Source organism: Caenorhabditis remanei, chromosome III, assembly GCF_010183535.1.
Source record: "Caenorhabditis remanei strain PX506 chromosome III, whole genome shotgun sequence".
Taxonomy (NCBI): domain Eukaryota; kingdom Metazoa; phylum Nematoda; class Chromadorea; order Rhabditida; family Rhabditidae; genus Caenorhabditis; species Caenorhabditis remanei.
In genome coordinates, this window is record NC_071330.1 from 4,443,515 (window position 1) to 4,464,542 (window position 21,028).

General features: G+C 38.6%; 3 protein-coding genes across 3 annotated transcripts; 2 read left to right on the plus strand and 1 right to left on the minus strand.

Annotated features, from left to right (window-relative positions):
* Positions 1–4,224: 4,224 nt before the first annotated feature.
* Positions 4,225–5,510, plus strand: GCK72_009057 (uncharacterized protein; the record flags this gene model as incomplete). The annotated part of the gene is made up of 5 exons (XM_003095871.2): positions 4,225–4,250; positions 4,303–4,381; positions 4,426–4,590; positions 5,255–5,327; positions 5,374–5,510. 5 exons carry the CDS (start codon positions 4,225–4,227, stop codon positions 5,508–5,510), a joined length of 480 nt encoding a protein of 159 aa, XP_003095919.2.
* Positions 5,511–5,984: 474 nt separating this feature from the next.
* On the plus strand, positions 5,985–8,496 carry GCK72_009058 (uncharacterized protein; the record flags this gene model as incomplete). Its single annotated transcript, XM_053727188.1, has 4 exons — positions 5,985–6,029; positions 7,399–7,602; positions 7,765–7,975; positions 8,408–8,496. The coding sequence occupies 4 exons, from the start codon at positions 5,985–5,987 to the stop codon at positions 8,494–8,496; spliced, it is 549 nt and encodes a 182-aa protein (XP_053586765.1).
* Positions 8,497–8,853: 357 nt separating this feature from the next.
* On the minus strand, positions 8,854–13,807 carry GCK72_009059 (uncharacterized protein; the record flags this gene model as incomplete). The annotated part of the gene is made up of 5 exons (XM_053727189.1): positions 8,854–9,070; positions 11,106–11,705; positions 13,095–13,150; positions 13,201–13,327; positions 13,680–13,807. 5 exons carry the CDS (start codon positions 13,805–13,807, stop codon positions 8,854–8,856), a joined length of 1,128 nt encoding a protein of 375 aa, XP_053586766.1.
* Positions 13,808–21,028: the final 7,221 nt, after the last annotated feature.

Below are 21,028 nucleotides of genomic sequence, written 5' to 3' on the forward strand. Positions count from 1 at the left end.
GAAAATTACTTTGCATAAATAATAGAAAAATAAATTTGTGAAATGTAGTTTTTCTAGTTACAGACTTGTTAAAGAGCGCGAAAATATTGAAGAAGAAACGAACAGATTACCTACAATCCTTTCATCCCGGAAGTACAAAAGAAGATAGTGATAGAGCAAAAGTGGTTGTTTCATTGCTGTTCAAGAAACTATTCTATCTAATTTATTTCTACAGTTAGTATCTGAAAAAAACTGAAAGAACAACAAATTGAAATTCGAGGAATTTCCGGTGACCTTGTGTTCGATTTTAGAACAGGGGTTCCAAACATATGTAGATAATAAATTTCAGAGAATAGAATATGGCTAAATCGATAAAAGACGACGGTAAGAGGCGGCAGTCTTACTAGGGAATGTTCCAGACGTAACTCGGTCTTTCAAATTGGCTCATATCCTACTAAGTACTTCTCAACTCGCTGATTCCGAATATGGAATCCAATTTTGCAGAACGCTTTTTTTGAACTGAGATATATGCATTTTAAGCCATTTCCAGTGCAAAAATTGCATTTTTCGAATGCCTTAAAATCAATTTTAGACCCAGTTTTCCTATTTTTTCTTTGTAATACGTGTAAATAAAGGTTGTAAAAGCACATTAGGAATGTTTACTGGTTAAAAAAATTTTCAAAAAAAGTTTTATCACAACTGCCCAAATGTCAATAATGAAAGTGATATAATTTTTTTGTCTGAAAACTTTATCCACAGAAAACTTTGCTAATGTGCTTTTTCAACCTTTATTTATACGTATTACACAGAAAAAATTAGAAAAATTGGGTCTAAAATTGATTTTAAGTCACCCGAAAAATGCAATTTTTGCACTGGAAAATGTTCAAAATGCATATATCTCGGTTTAGTGAAGCGTTCTGCAAAATTGGATAACATATTCGGAATCAGCGTGTTGAGAAGTACACAGTAGGATATGAGCCAATTTGAAAGGCTGAGTTACGTCTGGAACACTCCCTAGTTAGGGAAAAATGATGGGAGAATGGTAATACTGCTAAAATTTTAAACAAGGACACGCTCATTATCTTCTTTATTAAAAAATTTTGATATCTCTTCTTATCCCCAATATATTCTCCAAAGCCAAAATTTTCTTTTTTTTTTCATTTCCCGATTCTTCCTCTTCTCCCCGTTCTTCCTCTCCAACCCCTTCATTTCCTCAATTTATATCTTTGTGCTCCCCGTTCGTCACTCACCCCTCTCACCCCCACATTTCCATTATTTTATTCTCGGACTCTTTTCCTTCCCGTTTTTTCGATATATTTTTTTTTCGGTGCCACTTAGTTTCCATCTATTGAAACCCCCTCTCATTTGATGCTGTTCATTTGCATTTGAATGAGATGAAAAGGCGAAAGAAAGGAGAGGAGCCGTGAGCAGCATCCTCTTTTATTAGCACCTCCCGACCTTCTCTTTGCTTTTTTTGGAAGGAAGGGTGGGTGCTCATTTTGATTTTGTGGAAAAAAACGGCGGCTCCGCGATGACCGTAACTGGCTGTACCAGGTGATAAAATGTCGGGCGGCGCCCCTTTTATCCCCCTGGTTGCCCTTTCCAGTTCTATTAGATATTGATGTCATAAAATTTGTACTTTCATTCTAAACCCTACGTATGTACAATTTCCTTCGTGTCACCTGATCTAAATAGCAAGGAGTAATATTTTGAAATCTTTAATTTCATTGTTCATACTTTTGATGTTTCCCCATGAAGTCAAAACCTCGTAGGTTGTAGATCAAATTGTGCGAATTCAAGAACACAGTTACTTTACCAAGCTGCGAACTCTTATGGACTTATTCCCACGCTGAATACTATTTTTTGCTAGTAGTGTAAAATATTTTAATTTGGGATCATTAAAAAAAGGTCATGCAAGAAAGTAATCAACCACAAAAGGAAATTCTATATTTAATAAACAATCTTCATAATTATACAATCAGTGGAACTTGGAGAGCCTCTGAAAGTTCGTCTCTTTTTTTGAAAACTAAAAAACTAAACTTTTTGACGGTACTTTTTCTTTCAAGGGGTGAAATAAAGCCTTCAAAAACCTTGTTAACATTCTTGATACAAAATTGTTAATACGCGTATTTATCTTGATTCTCACTCCATCCAGCTGTTTCAATCTCTCAATTTTTTAAACAATCTTTACACTCAAAAAATAATTTTCAAGTAGTACTTTTCATCACTAAATTAACTGTAAAACTACTTAAACTTGTCAACTTACTCTAATTATAGCTCAAAATATCTCAAAAACCTTTTTTTAAGTTACTGTTTAAAAAACATGTTCGCTTCACCCGGGTAGTTGAAAATTTGGAAGCCCGACCCGTGACAAGTATGCTCAATTCAAAATTCCACTAGAAGAACATTACCGAAGCTATTAGAATCCTGTAATTATTATCAAACAACGTCTATACTTTATAGAACAAAATTACAACTTTTCCTTTTCGGATTAAAATTATATGTAACATAACTTGTGTTTTTCAAAATATTCAAATCTCTCAAAACTGCAACAACTACAATTTCGGCAGTTTTACACAATTCCATTTCTTCACAACCCTAGCTTTACTAGTTCTGATCATTGACCCTTATCTCCTCTATTTCCACATATTTTCACAACTTTTGAAAGTGGACACATTGGGGGTCAACATTGTTGACACATGTCCCTCTCCCTCTAGTAATGGTTTTTTGTTTCATCATTTTCCATGATTCATTCGTACGTCCGTCGTGTGTCTTCACATGACTTTTCGAACAAAATTTTTGTTTCTGAGAGTCTATACAAAATCGATGGAAACTTTTCAGTTGTGTAGTAGAATCGTAGTCCGAAATCATTTTTCTTTTTCTTTTTCTTCTCAAAGTGTTTACAAGCACAGGACGCTGTGCTAGTAAGCTAGTTCGCTCTACTGAGGAAAGAAACACGGTCATTAGGTTACTGTGAAAAAGAAATAAAGTTTGGCCAAGAATTTTCAAAAAAAAATTTAGTTCACAAATGCAATGATTGCACACTCAGAGTTTTTGTCGGAATTTCAGGCTCCGCGCCCACGAGATTGGGGGGTGAGTACTGAAATTGAACGCCCTCCACTAGTCATTGGCGGCAAATTCAAATTTTTTTTTCAGCTTTATCGTACATCTTTTGTGCCGGTTTGTATTTTTCAGCATTTTTGGTCAGTTTTTCGATTATTTCGCGTCTTTTCGAGATCGATTCTATTTAAAAAAATTAATATAATTTTTGAATAACAAATTTATTTTGAATTCCGCAATAAAAATTTTTGCTAATTTCAGCGAAGCGCGGTTGATTTTAGCAGTCCCTGGCTCCGTGCGCGTCCAAAACAAATCTGAATTGGCCGGTGCAAACTTTTTGAGTATAGGAACATGTACAGACCGTTTGAGAGTATTATGAGGGCAATATGTCCTGACTCCTCTTTTGGGGGCGGAGCCTAAAATTGAACTGAAATTTTGATATCCGGAAGCACCATTCATTTCGACGATAGTCAATGTGCTTGGCGGTTGCGCTCTGATCAAGGCTGTCGCACGGCCGGCCGTGGATTAACCAAATGGGCTGAATTTTTGTACATCGACTAATCTTTTGGTCCTCTACATGGCCGCCTGAAGAAGCGAAAATTTTCCATGGCTGGGAACTGAGATATAGAATCGGCCCACGGCCTTTTTGACAGCCTTGGCTCTGATGATAAAACTGATCCAGTTATTTTTCAAATAATTTCACCATTATGATTAGAGCGCAATTGTCAAACCAACAAATTCCTTATAAACGTTGTACATTTTTTGTAACTGCGCTCCACCGGACGCACTAAAGTCCTCTTTCTCCAGTCCTCCTCCATTATTATCATTTTACGGAATTCGTAATTGCGCTCCAACGAACTTCTCCCACAATTGAACAAGCATCCCGCTTTAAAACATCCCCTTCTTTTCGATGCCTTTTCGATTAGATTTTTCCCTTAAAAGCCATGTGACAGACAAGACCGCTCATTAACTTGTCTCGAAAAACAAATCATGTCCTCCCCCTCAACTATACATTTCTATTCTAATTTTAGCAAAACATGAAAAACAATATTTCATTTGACACTCACTCTCTCGGTTACCGGGAGCAGTCGCGTTACTTGGCAACCTCCTCTCTAGACTCTTCTTCTCTTTTTTGTTTTCTATATATGTATACATATATGATTCATTTTCAGACATTCTCAAACGATGGCGTTCTTATCGAATTTGAGAGAGTGAGTTCTATAATAAAATCAAAGGATTTTTCAAAAATTCAAAAATGTTCAGTTTGTTCAACTCCGAGGAGTGTATGATCATCACCCAGAAGCCTTACTACAGGGACCCAAAAGGACTTAAGAGCACCATGGTATATCTGTCCATAAGTCCGGATGTCCACAGCTTTGTTTCCAGATGGCCCACATCGCCGTCTCCTTTGCCATCTACGGTCTCCAGCAGTACTACGGTGTCATTGGAAGCTACGCACCAGAAGAGATTCCGTTCTGGTTCATGGCATCTGGCAACATGTTGGTCTCGATTTTTGGAAGTGTCCGGGGATTTGATATTGTTATTATGGCGGTTAGTTTATTTGTAAAGGCTTCGTTTTCATAGGTGTCTTTTTTACGGAGTTATCCTAGGCGGGTTGAATTCTTGCTTCAAAATTAAGAGATTTTTGAGTTCTTCACATTCACTGACTATAACTCTTCTGGAAGTGTCCGTACAGAAGAGTGGTTTATTGCAAATTGGGAGAGAGGCTTGAGATCTATAACCTGAAAATGCAGTATTTTCAGGTTTTACGATGTCGCAACGGATGAAAAAAGGTCCTATCCACCATAATTGTAGAAAATGTAACTCTCTATCTTATGAGCCAGAAAACGGGCATTTTATTGAGAAAATAACTTTTTTTGATACAGAAAAACTGAACTTGAGAAAAGTGGTATAACTTTTTTTGCAGAGAACATTTTCGAACAAAGGAAATATACTTGAGGACGCTCTGAAACTGTTACAATTTTTTGGAAAAATAATAAATCGTTTTTTTTGTATCGAAAAAATCTGACCAAAATTCACGTTTTCTGGCTCATTCGATAGAGAAATTCATTTTCTAAAATTCTGGTGAATGGGACCTTTTTCAACATTTCAGTAACCGCGCCGCGCTCTAATTGTAAGCTATGAAGGTTTCTAACTAGAGGGCGATTACTAAGAACACCAGAAAACCATCCCAACTATACCAATCGTTTTACAGGAACTCCTCGTCGCTCTCATCACCGCTGTCGTGTTCCAATTCCCATTGTTCTTCCCAGTCATCATTATCATGAGTAAGAGCCTTCTGCCTGTATAATGTTACCTCCTTCTCATTTCCAGTCATTCAAACCTGCCAACGTCTCGAGAAAACGCTGGGATACGAGTTCCCAGCAGCCGACGAACAATTGGAGGGAGAGGAAGAGGAACCGGCTATCCGAAACAGAAGACACCAGGCTTATCCGACTGTTTTTGAGTGAATCCGAACAAACAAATAGTTATTTGCTTCTCTCAATAAAAATTCAATGTTTTAATAACTCTCCTTGTGATTCTGATTCTGAAACCAATAAATCGATAACTTTCCCCTGGTGCAAGACATCAATTTATGTTTTTGCTTTCTGATCACTGTTTCCTTTTCAAAACTGATCTCCGACGCTTCTTGAATTCTTAATAACATCCTTTTCATAAAACTCTTTTCATCGGCTTCTCCCGCCAAAAAATGTTCCTCTCTCGATGACATTTCCTCCTTCTTCTTCTTCTTTTTCTTCTCACACCAATTGGTTGACAGCTCATAGAGAAGAAAAAAGAAGAAGAGAATGTAGAAAACACATGTGTGTTTGAACTATGAGTGATGGAGTTTGAGATCACGTGAACACACTGGAAGGCACTTGGAGGACCGCCCATCTTTTGGGGGAAAGGAAAAGAGCAGCAGGATTTTCATTGGTAATCTAGATATGACCGCTGCGACTCAACCAGCAAGGATGAATTTTTATAATAAGGTGAGCGCTTGGTATATTATTGAGTGGGGTTCCTAGGGTTTGACTGGTAGTCAAGGCTGTCGTACGGCCGGTCGCGATTTTTTCTTGAAAATCTCAAATAGCCGCGGTTGGCCAAACAAATTTGGCACCAGTGGGGGTCGAACCCTGGTTGTCAGATTGTTACCAAAAAGTCAAAAGTATATCAATTAATGTTTTCAGTTGAAACTCTAGAAAGCCACGGCTATTGGAAATTTTCAGGAAAAAGCCGCGGCCGGCCGAGATTCCTGACAGCCTTGCTGGTAGTTTTGTTTAGGTATTCTGGAAAATCATACTGATAAATCAGATGGACTACTGTAGACACATACAGCATACAAAATCACACGCTTGAGGATTGTTCCACGACCTCACTAATTATCTCTCACTTTCAAGTTTTTATAGAGCGTGTAGATCAAAAGTAGAGCTTGATTTTTATAATCGACCTAGAAAGTTACAGTTAATGAAAGTGAATAGTTCAAAATCTCGTATTTTCTGTAAAAATCTTATTATTGAGGCTTTTGGCTCGGTGCCAACTCGAGTTTTCCGGCTCTGAATTTTCAGATCAAATTTCTATAATCCTTTTTCTTGAATGCAATGAGTACGCACCTATCTGCTTTTTTGGTAAAAATGCGGATTCACAGAGATATCAGTGCGTACGCAACGTTACCGTAGCGCCCCTCAAAATCCTTAATGACACTTCCGGCGAAAGTCTAGTGAACTTGAGTTATGAGCTTAAGCTTTGAGTCGGACCTTTAAGCCATCTGTGAAGGCTCGACCCTAGCTCTAACAATTCTCAAATAGATTATACAGCAGTGCTTTCTTTGAACCCTGAAACGTGAAATACTTTTAAAAAAAACCGAATTCGAAAACCCAATGAGGTACAGTACCGTACAAAAAGGTATCAATTTTGGATGTTTTCAGTGGAAAATCACAACCTTTGACAGTGTATTTCGGTGTTAACGGATTGTCCGACAAGCTCAAGTTTATATGGGATAAACAGAGCAAAAATAGTACATCATTTTCGTAGTTGACCATTTTTCCGTAGGGACACTATCTCGAAAGTTACAGGTAAAGAAACCCATTACTCTCTGAAATCGACTAATTTCAATGCAAATTAGCGAACTTTTGGAGACTTTCACTTTAACAACCTATAACTTTCATGGTAGTGTCCATACAAAAAAATGGTCAACTACAACCCATATAAACTTGAGTTTGTCGGACAATCCGTTAACACCGAAATACACTATCAAAGTTGGTCATTTTCCACTGAAACCAGCCAAAGTTGATAACGTTGTGAGCGGTACTGTAGTTATAACTTTAAATTCTTCTAATCAACCTCCCCTCCTCATTCCAGCTAAGCCGCCATATCTCCTCCCCTCGATTCTGCATCTTCTTCTTCTGTATCACCGGAATTATCCTCGACATCTTCTTCAAATACAATCCGAATCTTCCATGGACTCATCTCTTAACTGGAACAAGTCCATCTTTCGAACTCTTTGTAATCGGTGGTCTCTTGATGAACTCTCCAGCTGGCAATCGATTTGCTCTCATTGTTTGTGTAAGTAAACTCATCACACCCTCCTTACAACCGCGCTCTACCGAAACCGGAGAAAACAAAGAGACTCAGAGAAAAAGAGACTTTTTTAAGGGCTTTCGGTGGAGCGCAGTTGTAACAACTGTGCCGAGCTAATAACTAAATGCGTAAATCAATTAAATTCAGAAACTTGATGTCATTCTCGGCGTTTTGTGTCTTCTGACTCTTCCAGTCATTTCTGTCGCTGAAAATACCACTGGCTATTATCTTCACATGCCGTTCGTCTCATCATTCCACTCCAGTTTTGCATTCCAAGTCACTTCAACCATGGAATTTTTCTATGTCGCTTTGATTCTTGGTTTCGTTTCGACTATCCTCATTCTTCTCTTCTTGGCTTGTAAGTTTTGAAATTAACTAGGGAAAGTCATAGTGTCAGTTTGGAGTTATGGGACGTGTCCTATATTATTGGAAAGCTCAGAAAACGCTGATTCCAAATATATACTCAGTTTTTGCCCTTGAGGCCTGGAATTCGAGAAAAAGAAGGTCGAAGTTCTGAAAAATGACAAATTATTGCCTTTCTGACACGCGAAATTTTTTCGTTTCAATTTTCGCGTGTTAAATACAAAGGTAATAATTCTATATTTTTCCAAACTTTGACCTCCTTTTTCTTGAATACCAGGCCTCGGGGGGCAAAACTGATATATACTTGGAATCAGCGTTTTCTCAGCTTTCCAATGGTATAGGTCACTTCCCATAACTCCAAACTGACTCCATGACCTTTCCTAGTAAAGGTCTCGCTACGAAAATCGCTTAAAATTCCAATTTTCAGTCGACACCGCAAAACTTCTTCTGCTCCGCAAACTTGTTTCTCACGACATGACAGTCGCTCAAAAGTTGAAGCAGGTCCAACAAGTTTAATTTAGTTTTCTTTTTTTGAACCTTTCTTTCACTAATCTAATAAAAAGTCATTACTCTGCCGGCGGATATTCCGAAAAAAAAAAGAAGAAAGGATATTTCTTTTTTTTTGTAGAGCAGCTGTCAATGACGCATTCAAAGATTCCAACAGAGCTTATATCTAAGTGGTAAACAATTTTCAGTTTGCTAGCTTTCCGGGACAGAGTTCATATAAAATTGGGTGCTGAATTGGGACTATGACACAAAAAGAAACGGGGTGAAAAACTATGGTAAGGGGTTAATTAACGAGATGGTTACTAACAGAACAATGTATAAAATATGGCGATTAGTATAATACATGGAATAAAAACAATTATCTAACTAAACGGACGGTGATCTTCCGAATCTCGCCGCCAATTCCGCTTGCGACCGTCTGTGATGAGCTTCCGCTTCTTCCCAAATCAACTGTTTCAACTGCTCTTTCGGCAGCTCATCGAATTCCATTTCGACAGTGAACGGGTGTTCGCAAATTGGTTCGTCACTTGGATCGTAGTATTGTTGGAGATATGGATGTGCCAAGGCGTCTTCGATGCTGATGCTGGAATAGTTTTTGTGATTTTATAAAGTCTTTTGATGTCTTTTCTATTTCTGTCAGATGGAGATAAATAACTGAAAATATTAAAATTAGGATATGAGATTTTGGAGGAAAATGACTTATTTTTTAATTATTTCATTGATGTCTGGTGTCCTCACGTCTCGGATTTGTAACTTATAATGCCCTAGAATCAATTTTAAATTTTCACAGAAGCAGACCAGTTTTTAATTAAAAAATCTTTTGCGGTTTTTGGGTGGTTTCCTATTGAATGCTCTTTTTTTTGTGAATTTGCAAAAGAAACATGAAAAAAAGAAGATATTTTAGCTGTTTCCTGTGAATTTAATAGAACAAACGATACAAATAATAATTTTCAACGATTTCTCACTTAAAAAACAAAATTGAGGATCAGTTTTCATGCGATCAACGCCTTTGAAAAAAGTGAAATTTGTCTGAAAGTCAGCTGAAAACAGACTTGTCACGGGTCGGGCGGAAATCATTCTTATATATAAAACGCATGTGGGGTTTGTCCATCTGTCCCAATGTCCGCAAATTTTGAGAAATGAGAAAGAAATACGGCCGAGCCCAAAATCGAACTTGCTCTCTTTGCGCAGACACAGGTGAATCGCGACTCACGAATAATCATACGTTTACAAGTAATAGGAGAATTACTCAAAGGCCGCGAAAATGGAAGACTTGTAATACGCATCATCGCGAAACTATACACATCCATGAATAATTAACGAAATATTGGACAATCGCGAAAAGTATGATGAGTAATTGGTAAATCGCGAAAGCGTGTGCGGAACATATTTTCCAAGTCTCTTTTTCTTATTTTACTTTATTTTTATCTGTTTTTCTTATTTTTACCGGTCTCTGTAAAATCACCTCTTTATGTGACAACCTAAAAAGTACAAACTGCTTGGACAATCAACAAGAAGAGGTTTGTCTGCAATCACATTGAGAGTCTAATGATAAATGGAGACATATTTTAAGATATGGGTAGAACCGTATAGGATGGTAATTCGAACAAATTTGGAAGAGGATCAAGAGGAACGACAAACTTCAATTCTTTTTCGGCTTGTAAGCTGAATACATGGGAACATAATTAGGTAATATATATTTTTTAAAACTTTCTGTTTGAAGTATTTATTGCTATTTCAGAGTATCGTACTACTCTTCAACTCCATGAGCAACACCACCGACTGCAACGATTCAAAGAAGCTGTTTGGAGAGGAGCAGCGTTTTCGAAAAGGAGGCGGCGTTCGTGAGGACGAAAAATAATTTATAACTGACTTTACTTTGTATACTTTTAATCACCTTCCCCTTTTTCTGTTACCCTTTTTGTCCTTTTTTATTTATTATTTCCAATAAAAATGTTTTTTCAAACCCAGTGAATTCAAATAATTTTCGCGATATGTGAACAACTACCGCTCGCGATCACACAAATATCATACGTTTTTAGTCGCGATTTGCGAGCAATATGTGAATTATTCGTCAATATTCGCGATTTGCCAATTACACACCAATAATAGGTATCATCGCTTGTACGTATCGGGACAAGCGCGCGAACAATATTTGACAAATTACACACTTTCCGCGATTCACCTGTGGAGACCGCCGCCTTTGACCACTCGGCCACGCGGACACATTTCTGAGAAGATGAACACGTAAATAAGGAGAGGCCAGCCGGATGAAGCGCCGAAGGCGCGGCAGCCAGGCTGGTAATAAATAAAAATCTCGCCCCATTTTGACACATTTATTTGTTTATTTTGAGTTTTTGAAATTTTTTTAAAAAAGTATAGTTTTCGACTAAAAATCTAAAATTCAATCCAAAGGCGAATATGTTTGATAATTTAAGCATTTTCACTCTAAAATTTCAAAAAATTTTGTTCAAAAAGGAGTGTCCATTTTTGATCCGGGCCGGGCCGAGAGAAAGTTTGGCCCAGCCCGGCCCGATTTTTGACAGGTCTGGCTGAAAATCAGTTGAAAGTCTGTATGTATGTCTGTTTGTCCAGAATTCTCTCTTTTCCCCACTGACCGCTTGTTTGGATCAAAAGTGAGCATTTTATCCAACAAATCGAGTGCTCTCGGATCGGCTCCCGGATACAAACGTTCCCATGGCAACTTTCTTTTCGGCGGAAGTGAAATCAGATACGACCTCGCCTTATCATTAATAATACATTTCAAATCGTCACTAGTCGGTGATCCAATTGTAGCCAATATCAGATTGAGTTGATCCAAATAGTGTTTTCCGGGGAACAACGGACGATTACTGATCATCTCCGCCAGAATACATCCAACCGACCAGATATCGATTGATTTTGTGTATCCTTTCGAGTTGAGCATGATCTCCGGTGCACGATACCATCTTGTTGCCACGTATTCTGTCAGAAATCCAGTAAGATCTGCACGTGGATTTGTGACTCGCGCCAAACCGAAATCACAGATTTTCAGATCGCACGTCGTGTTGAGCAACAAATTCGATGGTTTCAAATCGCGATGGAGCACGTTTGCAGAGTGAATGTATTTGAGACCACGGAGTATTTGATAGAGGAAATAGCAGACGTGGTCATTCGAGAGCTCTTGAGATTTCAGCAGTTTGTAGAGATCCGTTTCCATTAGGCTTTGCACTATGTATCTGGAAAAAAAGAGATGGTTTTGCGCTGAAAATTTCAGATTTTCTGAAGAAAAAGTTGGCTAACAAGGGTAAAAGTCTAAAATTTGGCGAATTTTATCAAAAATGTGCTGGATTTTAACCATACTTGCAAACCGGGCCAAAGCGGGCCGACACGGGCCGGCCCGTAACTCGCTTGGAACGCAATATTATGAGCTCAAAAATATACGAAAATGTAGATCTCGGCGAGTTCTATGTCCGTGGCCTACTACGGGCCGGATATCTATTCGTTAATGTGCCGCGGGCCGGGAAAAAGTGCCAAAAATCGCGAAAATTGCCAAAACAGCCTTTCTAGCCCGGCCCGCGGCACATTAACGAAAAATCATCCGGCCCGTAGTAGGTCACGGACATAGAACTCGCGGAGATCTACATCATTCTTATATATAAAAGACAAGTGGGCGTTGTCTGAGGCACTGTCCGCAGCGGTTTTCGAAAGAGAAGAGAAACTGAGCCAGCGGGCAAAACCGAACTGTCGTGCTTTGGACAACGACCGCCGCTTTAGACCACTCGGCCATGCGGGCACATTTGAAAGTCAATGACCACGAGAATAAAGAGAGACCAGCCGGCTCAACCGCCGAAGGCGGGGGAGACAGGCTGGTTTTCGTATATTTTTGAGCTCATAATATTGAGTTTGAAGCGAGTTACGCGCCGGCCCGTGTCGGCCCGTTTCGGCCCGATTTGCAAGTATGATTTTAACTGCTGAAGAAGTTTTTTTTAGTTTATTTTCGATTTTTACAGAGAAAAGTTCAAATTTTTCGAAAATCTGCTGAAAATTAAATAAATGTACTTTGTAAGCGCATGAGTGGCCGAAAAAAGATACTTTCAACGCGAAAATTTGATTATATTCGGAGATTTTGAAAAAAATCATTTTTGAAAGAATTTACGAGAAAAATTGGCGAAATTCTGATTTTCACAATTTTCTGGCTTTTTGTCAATTTCGGGTGATGGTTCAGTAAACTTTTGAAAATCTCTTTGTCGGTGCAGAATAAAAATGCCTTTTTCAGGGCTGAACATACATTTTCATTGCTAAACTAGCGAATTTTACAAAACAAAAATAAACAGACTTGTCATGAGCTGGCGGGCCGACCAGTTCGGCCCGTTTTGAAAAATTTGAAAATTTTTTTGAAAAAAAGTATAATTTTCGACTTTGAAATTTAAAAGTCAAACAAAAAGAGAATATGCATGATAATTTAAACACTTTTACTCTAAAATTTTCAAAAAAGTTTGTTAAAAATGAGTACCGAGCCGACTCGGGCGGCCCGATTTTTGACAAGTCTGAATTTAAATATCGCTGAAAAACGTCACGAAAAATGTGACGAAATCACAAAACTGGGAGTTCCGTCCAATCCTTACATGTCTTTCAACGAGTCGACAGTCTCCGATCGAATAATCTCTCGTATATTGATAATCTGAATAATGAAAATATTCAAAAAATGATTTTCTTATCAATTTTCCACACATTTTCATGCCTGAATCGACTCAAAATCTTGATTTCTCGAAGTGTCCGCTGACAGAATGTGTGGTGTTCGAATGGTGAGATCTTTTTGATAGCGACGCGGTCACGTGTGATCGTGTCGAGGGCGGAGCTGGAAAAATGGAGAAATTATGATGAAAATGTGGTATTTCTGGCGCGCCACCGGCACGTTTTTGATAAATTGACGAAAAACTAGGATTTTAGACGTCTGTCTGTTTTTCTGAGTAGCCATACATTGTTTTTGTCGTCGTTGAATGCCTGTCTTTGTGTCTTTTCCACTTATCTGGCGCGCCGCCGGCGCGTTTTCCGTTAAAATTTTTTCCGATTTTTGCGCTAAAAAACGTCTTAAATTATGAATTTTAATGAAGTTTAAATGATGCTTTATAGGTTCCAGATAATTTCGAAAATTTTAAAAATTTCCGCATAATAACAAAACGAAAATTTCCAATTTTCTGCAAACTTACGCGACCATTCCATAGGCTCCCTCCCCAATATACTGCAAATCAACGTAGCGATGAGTGACTGCGAATTGTTGTCCGTGTACTATCTCGACATGATTCGAAGACGGAAACGCCGTCACACCGGCGACCATCTGAAAAATATTTTTCTGATTTTGTTTTCTTGCAAACAAAACGCGAAAAAGGACGGAAAACTTTGTTAAAAAACTAGTTATGTATATTTCAAACTGAAAATCCAAGAAACAAATCATAAAATTCCGATAAAAAGTTGAGAAAATACACGAAAATCGCTGAAATTTCGACGAAAAATTGAAAAATCGCCGTGACAGATTTTCTAGGCCACCATTTGGTTTTCTAGGCCAGCTTACTGTATTTGAGCAAACAAAAAGATTTCGACTAATTTTTACGATTTTTAAACTAGAAAATCGAAATCAGAGCGGTTGGTTTAGTCGGAAAATCTATTTTTCGATAAATTTTTCGTTGAAAACCAGAAATTTTTTTTTTAACTAAAAAATTCTGAAAAATTTTCAAAATCTTTTATTTCAGTCTTCCATATCATTCATTGGTGGTATTGGATTGGGACTCTTATTCCGTTGAATTTTCCTCTCAAGCATGAATCGAACAAACTCTTCCTCGGTGAGCACCGTGTACATTTTATCCGGATCGTTCTTGTAGACACTAAGGTCACGCTGAAAATAGAAAATGCGCTCTAATGGCAATCAATAGAGCGCATGTATACCTTTCCATCATGAACTAGAAAAAGTGGTCCTTTGTGAACATGAAAATACGGTCGGAATCCGCGGTTGAATGTCTCTTTTTCTGGGAATTTCTCACACATGACACCTCCATGAGAGGTAACGATCGAGGCGAGGGCCAGCACTGAAAAGGTTATAATATTAATTTCGGTGGAGCGCAGTTGTAAGCACGGTGATGTGCTAATAGTGACCGTGAGAAAAATCAACTCACGATTCGGATATTCATCGGCCACCACTGCCACATAGATTCCACAAAGATACGGTATCACTCCTTTCGCCGCGTCCTTCGCCCATTGGGGTACTGTATCATAGACGTTTCCTTTGTACCGTATCTTTTTCACTACGAAATCCCACTCGTTTCCTATCATTTTTTCATCTTTCAGACAAGCGGACATCCATGATTCCTTCACTACTATCACTCCGCTGAATACCCATACCAATAGTTCTAGACTATCCGTTTCAAGGATTCCATCTTTGTCAGTATGAACGATTAGGTGGGTAGTGGTGAGGGTGGCTTCGTCGGACGTCTGAAATTAGTAGATTTTGAAAAAAAAGAGTTTGCCGAGGAGCGGGTTCGAACCCCAGAGTGTCTGCTCGTGGGGCAAAAGCGTAGGAACTGCGCCACAATGTCACTGATTGCCTCAGTAGCAAAAGGCGGAGATATCCCGAGGTATAACCTGAGGTGTGTCTATAATCGGAATGCGCCAAACGCGCTCTGATGAAAGTTTGTGCAATAGAGCACACTTTTGATATATAAAAGAAAACTCACAATCGACTGGAATTTCTCGGTGAATTTATCCGTGAGCTTATCCTCCGTCCGTTCCTCGATATAGATGTGATACGAGGTGGCAGGGAACTCATTTGGGACACCTGAAATCATAACTTCAGGGTATCTTTTGTGGTAAGTGCGCTCTATTGGAATTTTACAAAATAGAGAGGGAGAGAGAGAGAGACGCAGAGAAGCGAGAGTGCCTGCTTGTCCGCTCAACTTCGAACGGTCATAACTCCTTGCTCTTCACTCATATCAAAAAACTATCAACTAATAAAATGTAGAGAATTTCATTTTCTACATTTTGATTGTTGATCAATTTTTCTAGCTTTCCAATTATCCGAGATAACACACCACTTACGTTGTCGAAACTTTTTATTCTGATATTTTATATAAATCCTTTCTAATCTTCGATATCTCTCAACTTTATCCGGAAATAGTTTCGGATAGTTCACCGGAATCATTTGTACTGGAGTCTTGTTCTGCGAGTTGAGGAGAGTAAGATCTGCTCCATTCCTTATCAAAATCTCTACAATTTCCGGGTGACCCCGTTTGGTCGCCGAGTGGAGTGCTGTGTTTCCGAATTCTGACAGATTTTCGATTTTGAATTTCTTGTTGGAGGTTTAACCTACTATTAAAAACATTGATATAGGCTCCTTTCTTCACTGCAATCATTACGTTCGTAGCGTTAATCTCACGGGCGGCATCGATTAGAGCATTCTTTCCGTCTTGACGATCAAGGAAGAGCTGAAATTTCAAAATTGAACTTTTAAGAAAATCTTCCAGAAAAAAAAAACATACCGAATATCTCCATCGCTTCTCGAACACTTCTGGCTTTCCGAAATAATACAAATAGATATTTACATACATTTTTCGACCATTTTGAGTGAAACCATAGGCTATGAAGATGGCGATTATGACGAGGAAGAAGACGGCGACGCAGATGATAATTGCAGGGAGATGGTTCGGTTCGACTCTGGAAACATTTTCGAGGGGGTAGGAGGTTTTACCAGGAAAAATGAGGAGGATGTCGTTGAAAAGATTGTCAAAAATCATTTTGAGGTATAGTAATGGTAAAGAGGTATAGTGAAAAAAGTTTTCAGTTTTCGACCCGGATTAAAAAAATGTACATAATTTTTTTCACGAATTTTTTGACAATTTTTGAAAACACCGCATGTGCATATTTGGGTTCAGATGAAACTGTTGAGTGTACCGAAGGGTCTGGGAACATATTTGAAAACAATTAAACAGAAGAAAAAGTTGTCTGACCCATTTTCTGACAAAACTAGGTTAAACTATTGCTAGTACTATGGTTGCGAAACGTCCTAGTTGCAAAATGTCGCAGTTGCGAAACGTCGCAGTTGCGAAATGAACAGTTGCGAAGTGTCGCAGTTGAATGTCGCAGTTTTGAATTGTCGCGGAGCCCGACTATTAATCGAAATTTGAAAACATCGTCGAAAATGCGGTTTTTTGCAGTTAATTAAAAAAAATTCAAAATTTTCAAATTTGTACTAAAACCCGGCCGGTCGCAATTATGCACGGGGAAATTTTTTTCAATACTGAAAATCCGGCAGACCGGCCCGGAGAAATTCCGGTTTTGGTTGCAACTCTGAAAAAAACCGTTGAAAATTGAAAAATTTCCCTTCAACTTTAGATGGATCATGTGTCGAAATATCACGGTTTTGAAATGTCTGAATTCAAAACGACATGGTTGCCAAATGTCTCAGGTTCCAAAAGTTTGATTTTCGAAACGCCCCGGCAATTTTTCCCCTTTCGTTACCATTTTTTGATACTTCAAACTTATGCTACCATCAGTATCAAAAACTATTGCGTAACGTTTTTGACATACTTGTAATAATCCATTTTATTAGAAACCTATATGACCAGAAAGCTGACATTGTAAGGATTCTGAAACTGTTTTCAATTTTTTTCTAGCCTCAAAATTAACCGAAATACGCTACCTTCAATTTTCGAATTTCTGTAACTTGGTTAATTTTCACTCCTGTCAAATTTAGTAAACAGATCCAGAATCCGCATAATCTCATCTTCCCAACCATACCTATCCCACCGTACTCACTCGTGACTATGTCTCTCATGATTCAAATCGAAAACCTCATCGAAATAGTTCTTCAACTCATCGAAACTCAACGACGCCGCATGCAGATACCCTCTATGAGAGGAGAAATCCAACTCGAGTTCTCCCAATTTTTCGAAATTTTTGGTTTCCCTCGGATACGTGTTATCATGCGAAAGTTGTTCGGCTATCATCCGGAACACATTCGAAAATCCGTGAACTTTTGCAGCTTGATCCAATATTTTCCTCATTTCCATCGGTGACTCATCATGGATTTTCGCGGCAAAATTATTAAGCGCGTCCAACTCCTCCAATAGTTTTCCAATGCTCTCTCGACTGCTTTTCCAGAATTCTTTGACATATGCGTGCTCATTAAAGTCTATTATCTTCTTGGTAACCCCTTCTGAATAATTCATAGCCCTTCTCAGTCGTCTCTTGTACCGTATCGCTTTGACCATATCACCCAAAACCTTCATTCCTTTTCCAAGACTCAACGCCATCTCCAAAGGATTTTCCAGTTTCAGAATTGGGTTTTGGTCCATTTTTCCAGAATGTTCTTTCTCATACTTCGGTCCGATATCCTTTACGTATTGCTCTGCGCCAAGGAGTTCTTTTCTCATTTTTTCAAAAATTTCCAGAAAACTCTTGGTATTCTGATAGCTGGTTTTGTCAGCCATTTTATAAACATTCTTTGAAAATGTCAACATTTCTAGAACCTTCTGGGGCTGGAATTTGTCTCCCTGAGCCTTCAGCGCCTCCAAATTACTCTTCAATGGAGATTTTCTCAGAGTGGAAATCAAATTCGTGACCAGATTTTTTGACGTCGGGCGTTTTCTCATCTCATCCAAGTAATTCAAAAGTGATTTTTTTGAAGCTTTCAATTTTTGGAATCCCGACGTGAAGTCTCTCATAAGGTCAATGTTCTGCATATCTTTGATTCTCTCAATAGCTGTAGACTCCGTCAAACTGGCATCATTGAATTGACGCAAGAAACTCTCGACAGCAACTTTTACCACGTTTGATGAGATTTCATGGGCGGTCGTCTGGAAGTTTCTTTTTTTGAGTTTTCGTTATATACATCTTAGGGGGTATTCACGTTTGGAGCATATAGGAACAAAACAGCTACAGAATCATAAAAATCAAGCAGGGGATTCATTTTTTCATACTTGTTAACCGGGTCGGCCCGTTTCGACGTAAATCGCTTCAAACTGTGTTTTATGTGCTGAAAAATATACCAAAATGTAGATCTCAGCGAGTTCTATGTCTGTGACCTACTACGGGCCGGTAGACGAATCATCTTTCTATAAACCGGGACGCGCACGCACGGATAAAATTCAAATATTTTTGTTGCGGATCTTACGCCTCGCATCCCTGTGTTTTTGAGCATTTTATCCCGGCCCGCGGTAACTTAACGATTAATTATAATAGGTCACAGACATAGATCTCGCTGAGATCTACATTTTGGTATATATTTCAGTTTATAAAACTCAGTTAGAAGCGAGTTACGTGCCGGACCGGTTGACAAGTCTGGAAGAAATATGTTTCAATATACAGAAATATAAATATGAGCATTGTTGTGATAGTACTCAAAATCCCTGAAAATATATGTACCCGAGACATGAAACTTCGGATCGAAAAAAAAGGTACAGATTTGAACATTTTCATTTCTTTCTAGGCCACTAAAAGTTCTTCCCCCGTAAGGATCGCTATTCATATTTCTTACCGTTTTTTGTGTAATTTTTTATGAAATTCATAGTTTTATTCATACATATTCATAGACTGAAAACACGCAAGTAAAAATTGTAGAATTATATTTGCCGAACATTTACATTACAACTGCGCCCCGCCGCAAACGAGAGAGAGTATCGGCGAGAGACGCAGAGTTTTTTCTGGCGCGAAACATATTTTCATCATTTTTGATCTATTTTCACAAGTTTTTATAATTTTTTTGCCGATTTTTGGGATGAAATTATGAAAAATAGATGAAATATGATGAAGATCTGTTTCGCGCCAGAAAAAACTCTGCGTCTCTCGCCGATACTCTCTCGTTTGCGGTGGGGCGCAGTTGTAAGAAAAGGTGGACCGCTAATAGCAAAACCGGCAATAAAGATCTTTCTGTGGCATAGTAACACAAAAGAAACTGTCCGACCCGCACTGACCGCTGCGGAAGTTTTTACAATTTTTCAAACAAGAAAAAGCCCTCACCTTGACTCTATCAAAGTGTTCTTTCAGTTGACTAACACTTCCCAAAACTCCATCAAAACCAGTAAGCTCGGCATCACTTATCACAGGTACATCCTTCCAGAACTTGGTGTACGAGTCTCGGGTGTCCTGTGCTATCTTCAAATCGTTCTCTCCCAATCCAGACTCCTCAACCCACTTCATCAAATCAGAAAACTGTTTTCCAGAAACTTCTTTAAATTTCTCTCGCAGGGCATGCCAACTGACTCGAAGTTTTCTAATCATTTTTCCAAACACAAAAAATCCTTTCAGCTCTCTTCCAAGCTCATTCACACTGTGCCTTTGAGCCACTTTCTCTCGAAACCAATCACTTTTCAAATCCCGTGAAACTCTAGAAAGATCCCCAGTGTTTGGGAATCCAAGGGTTAATGACATCTCGGTTTGATGGGCGGGGTCTAGAATAGTTTTCAGATTCTCAATGATTCTTGACATTTGACCTCCAATTCTCTTGGCGGGCTTCCAGAAATTCTTGGTTTTCGAGAATACAGTACCCACGAGGTCTACCGTATCCCCAAAAGTTTTGGTTTTATGAATCAACCCGTTGAATAGAATAACTCCTCCCTTCGCTTCAATCAACTTGTCAAAAATCTTCAACTGCGATGTCAAACCTGCAGTTTTTGATTCATAACCTTCTAACTGTTTCAGACATTTTTGGATGTCAGGGTAGCTGGAACCGACACGTGTTATCATATCCTTTTTAATTAAACTAGTTTGACTGTTTTTCGCGATAAATGTTGAGAAATTAGTCATCAAATCCACCAGACTATCGTCGCAGGTCAGCACCACTTTATCGAATTCCTTGTTAAAAATACTGTTGAAAAACTGTTCCACTTGATCTCCATCGATTTCCTCCCGCTTCACATAATCAATCGACAGCGACATAAGCTTCAGAAAATTTTCATCTTCATCCAGCTTTTTGATTTCAGCTTCTATCACTTTCAATTCTTCGCTCGCTTTGAAATTCGTTTCCAGAATTGGTACAAGACCAGTCGGATTGATTTTGATCAATTCGTCTAACTCCTTGGCTGGCGCTTTTACAAGTTCTCGTATCACATCTCGAATTTTGACAGATTTTGTGATAGCAGCGGATTGAAGGGAAATTGCACTGGTGATACGGGTGAGGATGGAGAGTTTGTTGTAGATGAGACCGAGGTCCGAGTCTGGAAGAATGACTGGTCTATTTGTTTTTGCTGACGGGTTTCTAGGCTATCATAAATTACAAGGCTCAATACCCCTGGACCTCGAGTCAACAATCCTTAAAAAGGAGAGACAAACTGTAAGAAACTTTTATTATTGGCGCATATAACCTATTCTCTGTAAGACTCGAACATGGTCACAGTAGTTAGGTACGGCCTGTTTTGATGATACAGATTAGAAATTGCATGTGCACATACATTAGGTTATCAGTGACCCATACCATAATTTTTCGGGCCCGGCTCCGGGTTACGGTAGTACGGTAGGTGCTCAAAGGTCAAAAAAAATTTTTTTTTGTTTTTTATTTTTAAAAGCTGATTTT